Genomic DNA, 13,087 nt, shown 5'->3' on the forward strand with positions numbered 1-13,087 from the left:
ATAAGCTTGGTTTCGAATACCTGTAACTTGAGACTTTTATTTGCCCTGAAACAACTTGCCTGTGCGTGATCTAAACTAGAAAATGAATGCCCGAACATGACGACATGGAATAAGGGGGGTATAACTATGGCATCTAGTTGCGTCCTCTCCTCGGCTTGCCCACGCCACCCATCGACGGGCCATGCCTCTTCTCAACACCCAACCCCTTTCGTCCAGCTGAGATGCCTCCCTTTCCGCTCCTCGCGCCGCCACCTCCACGTCCTCCTCGTCCTCCCCTGCCACGGAAGTTACCCCTTCCGCCCCTCTCCCGTCCAGGGCTAAGCTTGCTCTTGACAGCAGCAGCGTCACCCCGATCCATCTCGAGATCCTCATCGTCGTCGTCGTCCTTGGTGCGTCGGTTGGAGAACTTGAGCTTGCCTCCACGGCCACGCTTGGCAACGTCCTTGCCCTTGAGGGCGGCGACGTAGGCTCCCACGCCTGAAGCCTCGGGGTTGGGGTCGTCAACCTCCATCTCGTCGTCACTGTCCTTGCCGAGGATGAGCTTGCCGTCGAGGTCGTACTTGGCCTTTGTGCGCTGGGGCTTGCGGAGCTTGACGGGCTTGGTGGATGAGATGTTGGCGAGGGCCTTCTTGTCCAGGAGATCCAGGGGCTCGTCATCATCCTCGATGATGTAGGTCTTTCCGCCCTTCTGAGCCTTCTTCTTTTGCCGAGGAGCAGCCTCGTCATCAGAGTCGTCTGAGGCGTCCGAGTCGCTGCTGTAGAGGGCCTGATCGTACTCGTTCTCAAACTGGCGCTTAGGCTGACCATCATCCTCATCGCTATCATCACCGTCATGGGCGGCCTTGGCAGCATCCTTCTTCTTCTTGGTGCGCTCCTTAGTCTTGCGGATGTTGACAATGAGCTTCTTGTCAGCTTCAGGGCAGTTGTTGTGGATGTTGTCATAACCAAAGCGGCGGACCATGCGCTCCAGGATGTGCTTGACCTTGGCCTTGAAGTGGCCCTTGTGCTCGTGGCTCCAGACGATGAGGTTGGGCACGAGGGTCGAGAGCCGGGGGAGCATGAGCTCGACGGGGAGGCTGATGACGCAGACCTTGACGAAGCCCAGGCAGCTCTTGACGATCTCGCGGTTGTTGGACGTGAGGAAGAGATCCATGGTCTGGACCAGGTCGGAGAGAGTCTGCTCGCTCAGGTCGCTGCGGAACTCGTAGAGGAGTCTGCTGATGGCGGTGATAGAGGCAGAGATCATGTGAGGTGTGCTACCAGCCAGACCAGCGCTAACCATGGTGAAGAACTCCTCAATGTTGGCGGTTCCAGCTGGAGCATCGTTGGGCATGTGAGGGACCTTGCTGTTGTCGATAGGAACGCCGTTAGCACCAGCCATACGGTGTCCCATCTGGACAAGCAGCTCGTAAGCAGTCTCACGAGCACGCTCGTTGTTCTCCTTGCAGCAGATGACAACCTCGCTGAGGACGGCGGGGATGAAGTGAAGAGAGGTGTCGGGGATAAAGGGGAGGAGGGCGGTAACGGCAGCGAGACGCTCTCGTCGAGCAGGAGCAGAAACCTTCTCAGTGCTCGAGAAGATGAGGTTCTGGAGCTCGGCGCTACGCTCTTGAAGGGCGGCCTTGCCGATCTCAGAGTCTGCCAGGCGGGGGATGAGCTTGTATGCCTTCTTCTGCAGTTGGGGCTCATCCTCCTTGTTGATAATGACAGCCGCAATCTCAAAGAGAGCGGCGAAGCTGTCTCGGGGGAGGTAGACAGACATTGTGATGACAAGGTCCATCAGAGTCTGGGCTGTTGAAGGCATGTGGTCCTTGGACTTCTGGCCCTTCTCCTTTTCGGCAGGCTTCTCCGCCTGCAGCTCTGCCGCCAGCATCTTGCTAACCCGGTCGAACGTCTCCATCAGCTCTCCGTTGGGTGTTATGCTGAGGAAAGTGTTGATGGTCTGAAGAATAGGGCCTCGGCTCTGAGGAAGGGTTTGTGTGTAGACGTTGAACAGAACAGCGAGCATGTTGCCCGCGAACTGGGAGAGATACTCGAGGTTCTTCTTGGCAGTAGCACGGCTCACTCTGCTCTGAAGAACTAAGTCCTCCTCCTCATCTTGAATCTCAGCAATAGCCTGGCTTGACTCAATCAGAGTCTTGAGCGCACGGCAGACATCCAACCGCAGCTCAACCTGCTTGTAGAGAAGGTTGGCCAGAATCTCAGCAAAACCCTGATCGAATGCCTCGGTCAGGTCCAAAGGCAGATCGCAGTAGCCGGGGAGAGTAGACCAAATCTGCTGCACCACCGTCTCGTAGATCTTGACCTCCATTGTCTTCTCAGCCTGTCCGTGGTCCAAAACCTTTTGGAACATGAGCTCACTTAGCGGTACCATCTCACTCTTGAAGTGGGCCAGGTTTGTGTTGCTGGTATAATCTCGGAGAATAGGGAACATCCAAGCCCTGCCTGGCTGGCCCTTCGCAGGCTTTGCCAGGTTCAGGGGGAGGACAGAGAGGACAGCCTCAGGGCCCATGGCCCGGATGGCCTTGCCGATAACCTCATCGGCATCTTTCTTGTTACGGAAAGATCCGTTCTCTCGGATCTCACCAATCGTCTTAGTGACATTCATCATGATGGGGAACGACCTCCACCTCAACGAGTCGAACATGGCGCCCAAAACGTTGAATGTCTGCAGCCAAGCAGCCTGAAACTGAACGGTAAGAAGTGACTCTGCCGTCTTTGCAACCTTCTCCAGAACCTTCTCATCGTAAATCGAGGGCTCGAGGATGACCTGTCGAGGGACGCAGTTGACCATGAAAGAGACCAAACACTCGGAAGCCGAAATTCGGATATTCTCAGACGGGGTCTCGAGGAACTGCGCGACCATGTCAAACATCTGGGGGAGGTTCTGGAAAGTCTCATCAGGCTCGACCTGCGCCGATACGTCGTATCCTCGGGACAGAATTGCGAGCCACGGGGGAACAAGCTGGGTGTCGTTGGCAGCCGGACGAAGCTCAGAGATGATCTCCATAAGTCGCGGCAGCTTAGCTGATGAAACCTCATCCGTCATGCCCTCAAAGATCATCTCGAAAATCTCGAAAGCGGCCATGGTCATGTACTCGTTTCCGCTCTTCGCAATACCCAGCAGCAGCTCGCACAGTGACTCGATCTTCTTGGTAGGCCAGCCACCGCTCGCGGCCGCAACCGTCTTTACCAATTGCAGGGCGTGGATCATGGCGGGATCGTGGGCGTCCGACTTCTTCTTGCGCGCCTGTGCGACCTTGGTCGCAAGGTCCTCGAGGTTCTTCAGAGCAGTCTGGGCGCACATGTCGGCGGCAGGGTGATCCAGGGAAGGGCTCGGGGGCGGGTTTCGAAGGACCTTCTTCAAGGCATCCTGCGACCTTCTTCGGACCTTGGGTCGGTGGTCAAGAGACATGTTCAAAAGTCCTGCAACAGCCCTTCGAGGACCAATCTGAGAAACCGAGAGTTCCCAAGAAGCAGCATCCTGCGCCAACAGCAACGATTCGAGACATCCTATGGATGATCGCAACAGAAGAGGCTCGGCATCCTGCAGCAGAAGCACGGGAGCGAGAAGGGTCAGGATCTGGGTGAACTTGGCTCGGAGGAGAGGCTGCGGGGCAAAAGGCGTAATAACGTCGAGGAGGTAGACGGTAGGTGTCGCCAGTTCCGGGTTTACTGTGTCATTGGCGTTGGCCTGCTGAAGAAGAGCCAACAGAGCCGCAAAGTATCCGGTGGGCGTGGGCGCTTCGTTCTGCTCCTTGAGAGTCGACTCGACGGCCTGAAGTACAACGACAGTCTAGTACAAATGTCAGTATGCGACTCTCAACATTGGATAGCTCCCAACAAGCAGATACGTACCCTCTTCTGACTCTGCAAGCCAGGAGACTTGATCTTGTCCAGCTTTTCAGCCAGAGAAGGGGTCGCCATCTTTGTAGAGCAATTCAATCCGCAACCACCAAAGACTGGGATTGTAGGTTCGGTGAAAGCAGAACCCCAGGCTCAAGCCCGCAAAATCCCAAATTTTTTGAAAATTGCTTATCGCACCCCGCCGACTTGTCCGATAAGAAGGAGTGGCTGGTGCTTGTGTGCTGAGCCACATTTTCAGCCCCCGTTATGACGATGTGGCTGCCTTCCATCTTACCGCTGTATCCGGACCACTACGTACCTTGTCTCGAACTGCCCCTCCAGCCTCACGGAGCTCAAGGGGCTGGCAGCTTGCGCCTCTCGACTTGTAAAGCGCAAACCCATCTACAGCTTCATTTCTCTCCCGGCGCCAGAGAGACACCATGGCTTTCCTCATTCTCGTTATAGGGGATCTTCACATCCCTGACAGGGCGCTTGACATTCCCGCCAAGGTAAATCGCCGCGACCGCAACATGCTTCAAGGGCCGCGCGCTCGCTAACACACCATCCGCAGTTCAAGAAGCTCCTCGCCCCCGGCAAGATCGGCCAGACGCTCTGCCTCGGAAACCTGACCGACAAGCACACGTACGAGTACTTGCGATCGATCTCTCCGGACCTCAAGATCGTCAAGGGCCGCTATGACGTCGAGGCCACCTCCCTCCCCCTGACCCAAGTCGTCACCCACGGCAGCCTCCGGATTGGATTCCTCGAGGGCTTCACTCTCGTCTCCAACGAGCCCGATCTGCTCCTGGCTGAGGCGAACAAGCTGGATGTGGATGTTCTGTGCTGGGGTGGCACTCACCGCTTCGATGCTTTCGAGTACATGGACAAGTTCTTTGTGAACCCGGGAAGCGCAACTGGCGCATTCCCTGGAAGCTGGGGCAAGGACGGCGAGGAGCCGACACCAAGCTTCTGCTTGATGGATGTAGGTGTTCTGTGACTGACATGTTCAAGGCCATTGCATATTGACAATGTCATTAGGTCCAGGGAATCTCCCTCACTCTCTACGTTTACCAATTACGGAAGGATGATAAGGGTAATGAGAATGTAGCGGTGGAGAAGGTGACATACACAAAGCCGGTTGAGCCATCAGGAGGATCATCATGAGATGAGCACGGGAGCAATAGGGGGCTACCACTCAAAGACATTCAGCGATGCATTAAAGACCAAAGAATCTATACCCATCACAGCTTCAAGGAGCACGTTATAAATACTACTCCAAAAGAGACAAGGGACGCTCATACTCGATATGCATGGTCCAGCTTAGACGGACCGTCAACATAGTCTCTAATCGGGTGCATGTGAGGTATCCAACACGGAATCAACATTAAATACAATCATTCAGAAAAATAAAAACAACGTTCCATCGCTTGGTGTAGAGGTATCTTGGGCATGTAACCAGTCTGAATCTTTTTCCCATCAAAAGGCATCAGCGCTGACAAGCAACAGACTCCCATAAACGCCCAATTCTCTAAAACTCCGGCTATTGCAATATGCATCATTACAGCATCATACTCCTTCGCCTCGATGAGGCTCGCTCTCTGATCGCGAGGCCTTCCTCGCTATGGACAGCCGTCGACACGCGCCTCGTGGCTCGCCGACCAGCAGCCCTCTTCTTCGGTTCAGCAGGTTCCTGCTTCTCAGGCTGAGGTGAGGAGGGTGTAAAGTCATACACATCTACCTCGCTCAGACTGGTCGAGTCAGGGGTTGACTCATCATTGATGTCTTTGGCTTCATTCGACTCAACACGGTCCGCGGCAAGCCCTTGAACCATCATCGATGAGCGTCTACCTCCTCGTACACCGACAGACTGTGGAAGCTCTGGCGGTGAACCCTTTCCGGCGAGTGGACTGGCAGGGATGCTCCCAGGCTCGTCCTCGGCATTCGTGGAACTCGCAGAAGGAAGCTTCTTCCAGGAGTCACTGGCATCGGTCTCGCGCTTCACCTTGGCCGTGTCGGGGGCAGTCAGGTCGGCTACACTCGATCGTCGAGCATGTTTGCCCTCGCCTGTCACAGCATCGAGAAGCTCCTTGGTGGGTCGTCGCATCTTGTCTCGAAGGTTCGGTTCCGCGTAGCTGACTGCTGCCCTACTCCGTCTGCTGGGCCTCGCTGGTTCCCGGCTCGCGTTGATGTCAATGGGTGGAGGGGTTCCTCCACGTCCTGCCTCCGACGAAACGGCACTATCCGGCGAGTTGGGAGACAGGAGGACTTGTTGAGTCAAGGGTGTTCCGAGCTCGCATGATAGGTCGGTAACTCTTGGTGCAGTGTGCTCAAGATCGGGCACAGCCTCGATGGTGATGGGAGGCAGGACTTTGGACCTCGACTTCGGTCGATCTTGAGTGACCTTGGACTTGACAAGATCAGCCTTGGCCGCGGCAACTTCGTCCAAAGCCAGTGGCTTGGATGTCTTCTTTGGTGAAGTCATATCGTCGTTGGTACTCTTGGCCGCGAGAGGCTTCCTTGTACCTGTCGCGTTTGCCTTCTCACGAGCTTCTTTCCTCATGCTAGTGAGCTCCTTCAGTGTCCTGCCTCCAGCCTTCTCACGGATCGATGGCTTTTCGGCAATGATTCGAGCGTTTTCGTTTTCGTTGTTTATCCTCTGTGGCTTAGTTGTTCCCAGGTCGTCTCTGGCGGCGAATTTTCGCTTCGATCCGGTCTTGACAGGTTGAATGGATGAGGTATCAGCCACAGGAGGGGTTGGTTCCTTGGTCTCAAGTGGCTTCGTTTCGACGGCTTTCTTTTCTGGTACAGTTGTCTCCGTTTGCGGCTCCTGCGGCTCTACAACCACCTCCCTCTTCTTCTTCTCCGGCGACGGGGATCGTGGCATCATCTTGGTGCTGTGTGGTGATTCAAGGGCTTCGGGTGGCGAGAGCTTTGTCTTGGGGCTTTCTTGAACCGGTGCAGAACGCGACCGGCTTGGCGAGTCAACCTTTACGGGGTCCTGATCAATGAACTGTGACATAGGAGGAGGACCAAGCTCGGGAGAATCAACGCTATCAGGGGAGTTGGCATCTTCGGCGACTGATCGGAGGGCAAGAATTTCTTCGGGGCTGCGAGTTTGTTAGTATGTTTCCCCATCCGGGGTGGCTGGGGGACTTACTTCATGGACTGGCGAGGATATGCCTTGGTCTCTTGAATGTGTCCTAGTTCTTCGATCTCTCGGGCAATGTCTCGTAGTCGCCGTTGAGAAGGGCTAGGTCGGGCAGAGCTGAAGCTCAATCTCGGCTGCTGTTGTGACTTTCGAGGGCGAGGGGAATGTCGCTTCATGGGAGGCTCCAGACCAAGGCCAGCAAGAAGGGTGCCCCATTCTGTGAGCTGGGACTCTAGCTTAGCCTTGATCGCGAGTGCGTGGTCAGCAATTCTCCTGGCATCGTTGTCCTCGAGCTCCTTCTCAAGCTCCAGGATGCGGCCCCGGAGCTCGAGGTTCTCGGACAGCATGCAGGCGCAATCATTCTCGAGTTCTCGGATTCGAAGCGCTCGTATGTTGTTTGACTTGGCAAGGTCACGGTTCTGGCGCAGCAGCTTCTTTCGAACTATATCCAGAGACATGGTGAGTTGGCGCCGAGGCAAGATGCAAGAACAAGAGTTCCTGAGATGCAACTTACGCGTTTCAAGGCTGTCCGTAGGCACGGGGGGTTCATTCAACCTAGCCATAGCTCATAATGCAGAGGCGGTGAGCAATGGACTTGGGTACTTTGGCTGTGGAGTTTGTCAAAGGGCAGCTGGTTTGTCTTGGAGCAAGTCAAAGGGTGTTGTCAAGTGTCGGTCTGCGAATGGAATTTCTGGTTGTATCATTATTTACTTTTACCGGTTTTGACGTAGCGCGGAATGTTTCTTCGGGGACCCACCCGTTGCCGGGGAGCCAGCTCATTCAGGTAACCCCTCGGTTTAACCCCACCATCAGTCATGCAGAGACGCGATGTTCAAGTTGACGACAAAGAGACGCGAATGGTGTTTTGAAGCTCGTTAACCGCGACCATGTCCTATCCTACGCGATCGTTTTCGGGCCATATGCGCAACCCGAGCGCCTCGGCTGCATCCAGCGCCGGACAGTCGCCGGCTCTCTTGCAACGCATCGAAGAAAAGAAGGCCGAGCTTGAGAATCTGAGAGAACTTCGAGATTTAAGTGCCGCGGTCGCAACACAAATGGAAGCTCTTGAGCAGAAGTTATCGACGCTGTCTGATGGAACAGAGGGTACATGACGAGGTTGTCACTTACGGCGTGCTCTGGCTAACACTTGCTAGCTATTGCGGCGGTTGTTGGAAACTGGCATAATGTGCTACGTGCCATCAACATGGCTTCTTGTATGTCTCGACATGTTACACAAAAGAGGATTTATCTGATTTGTTTTGAACAGCCAAACTTGCAAAGACGGCAGCCAATGCTCCCGCCGAGGAGTCACAAGACCAACCAGGACCGCTTCCCCAAACTTTAGTACGAATTCCGACGGAACATGCACCAGCATTGCAGGCCCAGGCCGAAGCTGCCGAGGCTGCCGCTGAGGAACAAGCGTCATGAAAGTTAGGACATTGTGATATCGAGAAAGTTGAACGCCCATCCGAAGCGTCTCCATGATAGCCAGGCGATCAACCTCAAGGCGGCTGTCCGCCAGATGCGTCACTTTGGCAACTAATTGCGCCCTTCACGGCTCAAGATCAATCCTTCGAGTCGTTTGTTAGCGATGCACAGGGGAGGATAATCCTCAAAAACCAGCCCAGTTGTTCAGAAGGACTCCCCTATAGGGTACCTCCCTACCCATGTCAACCAAGGCGATGCATTCGACGACAGAAAGGGTTGAGACTAAGAACGAATTGGACAATGAGGTAATTCGAATTCTCACATGCACAACCCCCATTCGCTGGTTGAGCTTGGATCTGAGACGGTACTCAAGGTTTCCGATGGACTTGGTGGTAGTGTCATTGTCCTCCAAAGGCTCCAGCCACTCAGCTTTGCCGAATAGGTGGTTATCAATAGCTGTCACTTGGACTCTGGACCCGGACAGCGGAGAAAATGGCAGCTCCAGATCCTGGAGACCAAGTTCCTGGTTGGAATCATATTGCCAGATATAGGGTATGATTACGGTGGGAGCCTGTCGGCTTTGATGAGATTGATAGCCCAAGTTGTGTTGGCGTTTGCAAGGAATGAAAGTGGCTGCATGGTTCCTGATTACCCCTTACCAGATGGCTTCAGCTAGAGACCACCTTAGTTTGGGGGCCAAAATTGAAGCCAACTTTAGCCAGATCGTATCCTCCAATATTGCGCTGTCCATAATGTAAACCAATGTCGATTTAGAGACAAATCGAGGGTTGAATGTTGTCTCCAGTCTCTTCTCCAGCTGTGGATCATCGCCAGTGTTGTGCATGTGCGTGCACTATCAATTCGGGGTGCAGCAGCTACTGCGGGCCTCCCGCTCTGGAGCCACGGCCAGAGGGTTTGGCCAATGAAATAGAGACGCAACACGAGGAAGCTCCAAATGAAACCGAGCTGTCCGTTGGGTTGCGACTCAGTCAGAGTGTAGATATTGTGTGGAATGGAACTGCCAAGAGGAACCAGATGAGGAGAAGGTTTCGCCGGCTCCCTTTGAATGATGCATTTGAAGAGGGGAAGTCGTCTATATAAGAATGATGCGATGCTGTGGCAGTGACGACAGAAGTTGTTGCACTGCAGGAAGGTGGATGTCCAAGCTGTGGTTGCCGTGGTTCTTTGTTGTTGTTTATTTTTCTAACCTCAAACTGCTGACATCCACTTTCTCTCCTCTTCAACATCACACATTCACCATTGATTGCTAGATATTTTGGTCGCTTCGTCTTCATCGATTCATCACCAACTTCCACGGCTCTATTGCCTCAAGAGCCCGCCCAAGCATACTTCATTCTCGCTAATTCCTGTCCATCACAAGTCAGACAGGGCCCCGCTGTCGGCCGGCGTCTTGATCCCTGCTCATCTGCGAAATTACACATCTGCTCCCTGACTTTTCCCCTGTTCTACCGGACACTGGTGGCGCCTCAATCTGAGTCTCTTGTCTTTGGACCTCTCAGAGCCCCGGCATCCCACGTTCCCAGGGTTCGCAAGGGTTCCCGAGGACCCATCAAGACCTCCTTCGAGGCCCATCCCACCAGCGACTCGCTGCGCGAGGCTCTCATTGTTCGGAAGCCATGGGCCAACCCCGAGTCCAACGCGCCACTGCCACGGCCCTGGCCTGCCCGGGGCCCGTGACGAGCCAGGATATTTATGTCGACTCCAATTCAGTTCCCTCCTCGATCCCCTCTTCCTCTCCGGCCTTTCGAGGGAAGCTTCAAGAGCTGTCCGTTGATCAGGTCCACAACAAGAGTCTTGCCCGGAGCTCCCCTTTGTACGCTCAAGCCCCCGACTCATTCCTCACCAGAGACCTAGAGGGCGGACCCGTCAAGTCAAGATCCTCCCTGTCCCGCGGCTTTCGACGCCGCCCCCAAGTCGACTCGGACACCTTTGAGCCTTTGGATGTGGTTTTGGAAGAATCGACCCTTTTGTCCATTCCAAGGTCTGCTGCGACCGTGGGCTCGCCCTCCTCGCTCAGCCAGCAGTCACGCAGAGGTCAGTCCCTTTACCAATTCCATAATCACCTTCTCCAGTCTCATATCGGTCCTTTGCGCACCCGCTCGCTTGGTCTGTCACGACATACTGACGTAGTTTGGTAGTAACCAACGACGAGAACCATCCATTGTTGAACTTCAAGGTTGAAGAGTCACCTCACCAACGGTACCAGGAACACTTGGCAGGTCAGTTCGACTGGCTACTAGCCTGCCCGGCACCAGTTAGCTACGCCAGCGACCACGGCTCCTCCGACGATGGCGAGAACGAGACCAAGGTCTATGGCTGCAACTTGCTGTCGCGCGAAACCCTTCCTACTTCCTCCGCCATTCCTTCGACTGACACATTCTCGCTTCTAGCGACTCCCTTGACCCTCACTGAATGCTCATCCCTGGGCTTTGATTACTCCCAGCTACTGGACCATCAGCTCAACATGTCGTTGGTTCCTCCACCACTCTATGAGTCTCACCACAACCCACCACTAAAAGTACCTGAAGTGGTGGAGGTGACGGAGCAGGCCGTCTCGCCGTCGCTCACCTTGATAAGTGAGAGGAGCAGTAGTTATAGCAACTCTTCGAGGAACGGTTCCTTCTCGATACCTCGCATCGAAGACTCTCTAGAGGAGCTCGACAAGCTCGAGGACGAGCTTGAGGCTATCGATGCTGTGACTCAGCCGAGACGGATTGCCTCGCCGGCCAATGGCAAATCTAGCAGCAAGCATCTTGAGCCACCGCCCACAAGTAAGAAGGCAACCATCTCAAAGAGGGTCTCGATAGCCGGCATGTCTGCTACAGTTCGTGTCAAGCCATCCGCAAAGTCGGCACCAACGCTTCGTCGATCGACCTCACTCGTGTTTCGCGATAAGAAGCAGGATGAGGCACCAGAGGTTGCACCCAAACTCAGATCGCAACCTTCGCGAGGTCGACTTTCCATGTCTCAGTCCGCCCCGCTCCATGCACCTATCAAGTCGACCAAGCCCCCAACTGTTCCCAACTTTGAACTTCCTGGCGAGGCTGTTGCTCGACGGCTCAAGGAACAGCGTGAAGCTCGTCGTGCCCAGGCTGATTCTCAGAAAGCTTATGTGCCTCCTCCGAGACCCAAGTCTAGTAAGCCACCCACCAAGGCCAACTTTGAGCTTCCAGGAGAAGCCTTTTCCCGCCGGAAGCGAGAGGAACGTGAAGCCCGTCTCAAGGCGCAGGAGGAAGAGGAGCAAAAGAAGCGCGAGTTCAAGGCAAGACCCGTGCGCACTAGTATCACGCCGGCTAGCATTCCGCGGGAGACAATTGCTAGCCTGGCCCGCCAGGGCAAGCTTTCTCAAGAAGATGGAGCAAAGCATGAGAACAAAACGAAGCGATTGTCCGTTGCAGGCTCACGAGCGGTCCCTCATCCGGAGGCCAAGTCCTCTCATGGCCGCGGCCGGCTCTCTACCGCAACATCACGCGAGGACCTTAGTAGGGGCACGTCGACATCCGGAGGAAGTGCCAGCGGAAAACGGACGACGCTCACTGCCGAGGAAGCACATCAGCTCAAGCTCCGTGGTAAGGAGATCTTCCAGCGAGACAACACCAGCTTTCAACGCGACAGAGAGCGAGAGAGACGAGAGCGTGAGGCTGCTACTCGGTTGGCGCGTGAGCAAGCGGCAGAACGCTCTAGAATCGCGAGTCGAGAGTGGGCAGAGAAGAAGAAGCGCAAGGAGCAGCAGGTTTTGAGAGATGTCTTGAGGGATGGGTCGCAAGACCATTAGATTGCGTAATGGCCTTTGAGCTGGCGTGTTATACTGATTTGGTTTGAGCCAGGAGTTGGAAAAGGATTGGAGTTTGGCACTGGTTATGTGCTTGTTTGTTTGTTACTGAGATATTGTTGCTTCGAGTATTTGCGAGGGCGTTGGTTTGCGAGCTTATCGGGGGGCGTTGGCGCGCAAAGTTGCTGTATTAAAAATCAAGTTGTACAAAACCGCATCAGTTAGTAGTTGTTTACCAGAATTGAGGCCATTGTCAGCCATTGTCAGTTGTGTGATTCAAGGTGCCTGGGTAGATCAATTGGTGATGGCCTCTTCTTTGCATTGAGAACAAATGATGATCATTCAGATATTCAGTTGTATATATGGTTCAGAGTCCCTGGATAAACTAACTGGTGACGGCTTAGCACTCTCAGTGACTACAGCCAAGATATAAAAAACATTTCTTTCCAATTCGCTCGCTATGTACCTCTATAGACCCAAATCCAAGCATCATTCAATCAACTCTTCTAAAAAGGTCCATCATCCGTCCCACGTTGGATGATTCAACAAACCATCTCTCACATCCACCAACAGACTCAACCCGAGGCTTTGAATCCCTTGCTTTTTGGTTTTCACCACCACCACCACCACCTCTCTCCTTCTCCTGCAACCATTACTTGGGGCTTGATACAGCCCTTTGAATCATCTTGGATAAAAGAAAGCCTCGAGGCTTGATCTGCCGTTCATCGTATGTACAAATTCCAACTCATGATATAAGCGTAGATAGTCAAGGGGATAAAAAGAAGGCGGCTGAAGAACCACCCTCTTGGTTATTGTCTTTCAAAGCAAAAACAAGACAAAAACAAAACTGAGAAAAAAAGGGAATAAAAAGC

The 13,087-nt window shown here is 54.1% G+C and overlaps 5 protein-coding genes across 5 annotated transcripts; 3 read left to right on the forward strand and 2 right to left on the reverse strand.

The window, feature by feature from the left end:
• Positions 1 to 133: 133 nt before the first annotated feature.
• Positions 134 to 3,927, reverse strand: NECHADRAFT_74210 (90S preribosome component RRP12; the record flags this gene model as incomplete). The annotated part of the gene is made up of 2 exons (XM_003049795.1): positions 134 to 3,796; positions 3,859 to 3,927. The coding sequence occupies 2 exons, from the start codon at positions 3,925 to 3,927 to the stop codon at positions 134 to 136; spliced, it is 3,732 nt and encodes a 1,243-aa protein (XP_003049841.1).
• Positions 3,928 to 4,243: 316 nt separating this feature from the next.
• On the forward strand, positions 4,244 to 5,180 carry NECHADRAFT_102969 (uncharacterized protein). Its single transcript, XM_003049583.1, has 3 exons — positions 4,244 to 4,355; positions 4,418 to 4,828; positions 4,885 to 5,180. The coding sequence occupies exons 1-3, from the start codon at positions 4,287 to 4,289 to the stop codon at positions 5,008 to 5,010; spliced, it is 606 nt and encodes a 201-aa protein (XP_003049629.1). The 5' UTR covers positions 4,244 to 4,286; the 3' UTR covers positions 5,011 to 5,180.
• A 224-nt stretch (positions 5,181 to 5,404) lies between these two features.
• On the reverse strand, positions 5,405 to 7,557 carry NECHADRAFT_29796 (uncharacterized protein; the record flags this gene model as incomplete). The annotated part of the gene is made up of 3 exons (XM_003049796.1): positions 5,405 to 6,953; positions 7,004 to 7,436; positions 7,509 to 7,557. 3 exons carry the CDS (start codon positions 7,555 to 7,557, stop codon positions 5,405 to 5,407), a joined length of 2,031 nt encoding a protein of 676 aa, XP_003049842.1.
• A 324-nt stretch (positions 7,558 to 7,881) lies between these two features.
• NECHADRAFT_30360 (uncharacterized protein) lies at positions 7,882 to 8,422 on the forward strand (the record flags this gene model as incomplete). Its single annotated transcript, XM_003049584.1, has 3 exons — positions 7,882 to 8,098; positions 8,149 to 8,208; positions 8,262 to 8,422. 3 exons carry the CDS (start codon positions 7,882 to 7,884, stop codon positions 8,420 to 8,422), a joined length of 438 nt encoding a protein of 145 aa, XP_003049630.1.
• A 1,580-nt stretch (positions 8,423 to 10,002) lies between these two features.
• NECHADRAFT_30227 (uncharacterized protein) lies at positions 10,003 to 12,218 on the forward strand (the record flags this gene model as incomplete). Its single annotated transcript, XM_003049585.1, has 2 exons — positions 10,003 to 10,525; positions 10,627 to 12,218. Coding segments are annotated over 2 exons (2,115 nt in total), but the record flags the coding sequence as incomplete, so codon positions are not given.
• Positions 12,219 to 13,087: the final 869 nt, after the last annotated feature.

Source organism: Fusarium vanettenii, assembly GCF_000151355.1.
Source record: "Fusarium vanettenii 77-13-4 chromosome 1 genomic scaffold NECHAsca_8_chr1_1_0, whole genome shotgun sequence".
Classification (NCBI taxonomy): Eukaryota; Fungi; Ascomycota; class Sordariomycetes; order Hypocreales; family Nectriaceae; genus Fusarium; species Fusarium vanettenii.

Coding starts and splice junctions, on each gene's coding strand:
- NECHADRAFT_102969 (XM_003049583.1), top strand. CDS start 4,287: ATGGCTTTCCTCATTCTCGTTATAGGGGATCTTCACATCCCTGACAGG. Junction 4,356..4,417: donor CGCTTGACATTCCCGCCAAG/GTAAATCGCCGC, acceptor CACCATCCGCAG/TTCAAGAAGCTCCTCGCCCC. Junction 4,829..4,884: donor CAAGCTTCTGCTTGATGGAT/GTAGGTGTTCTG, acceptor CAATGTCATTAG/GTCCAGGGAATCTCCCTCAC.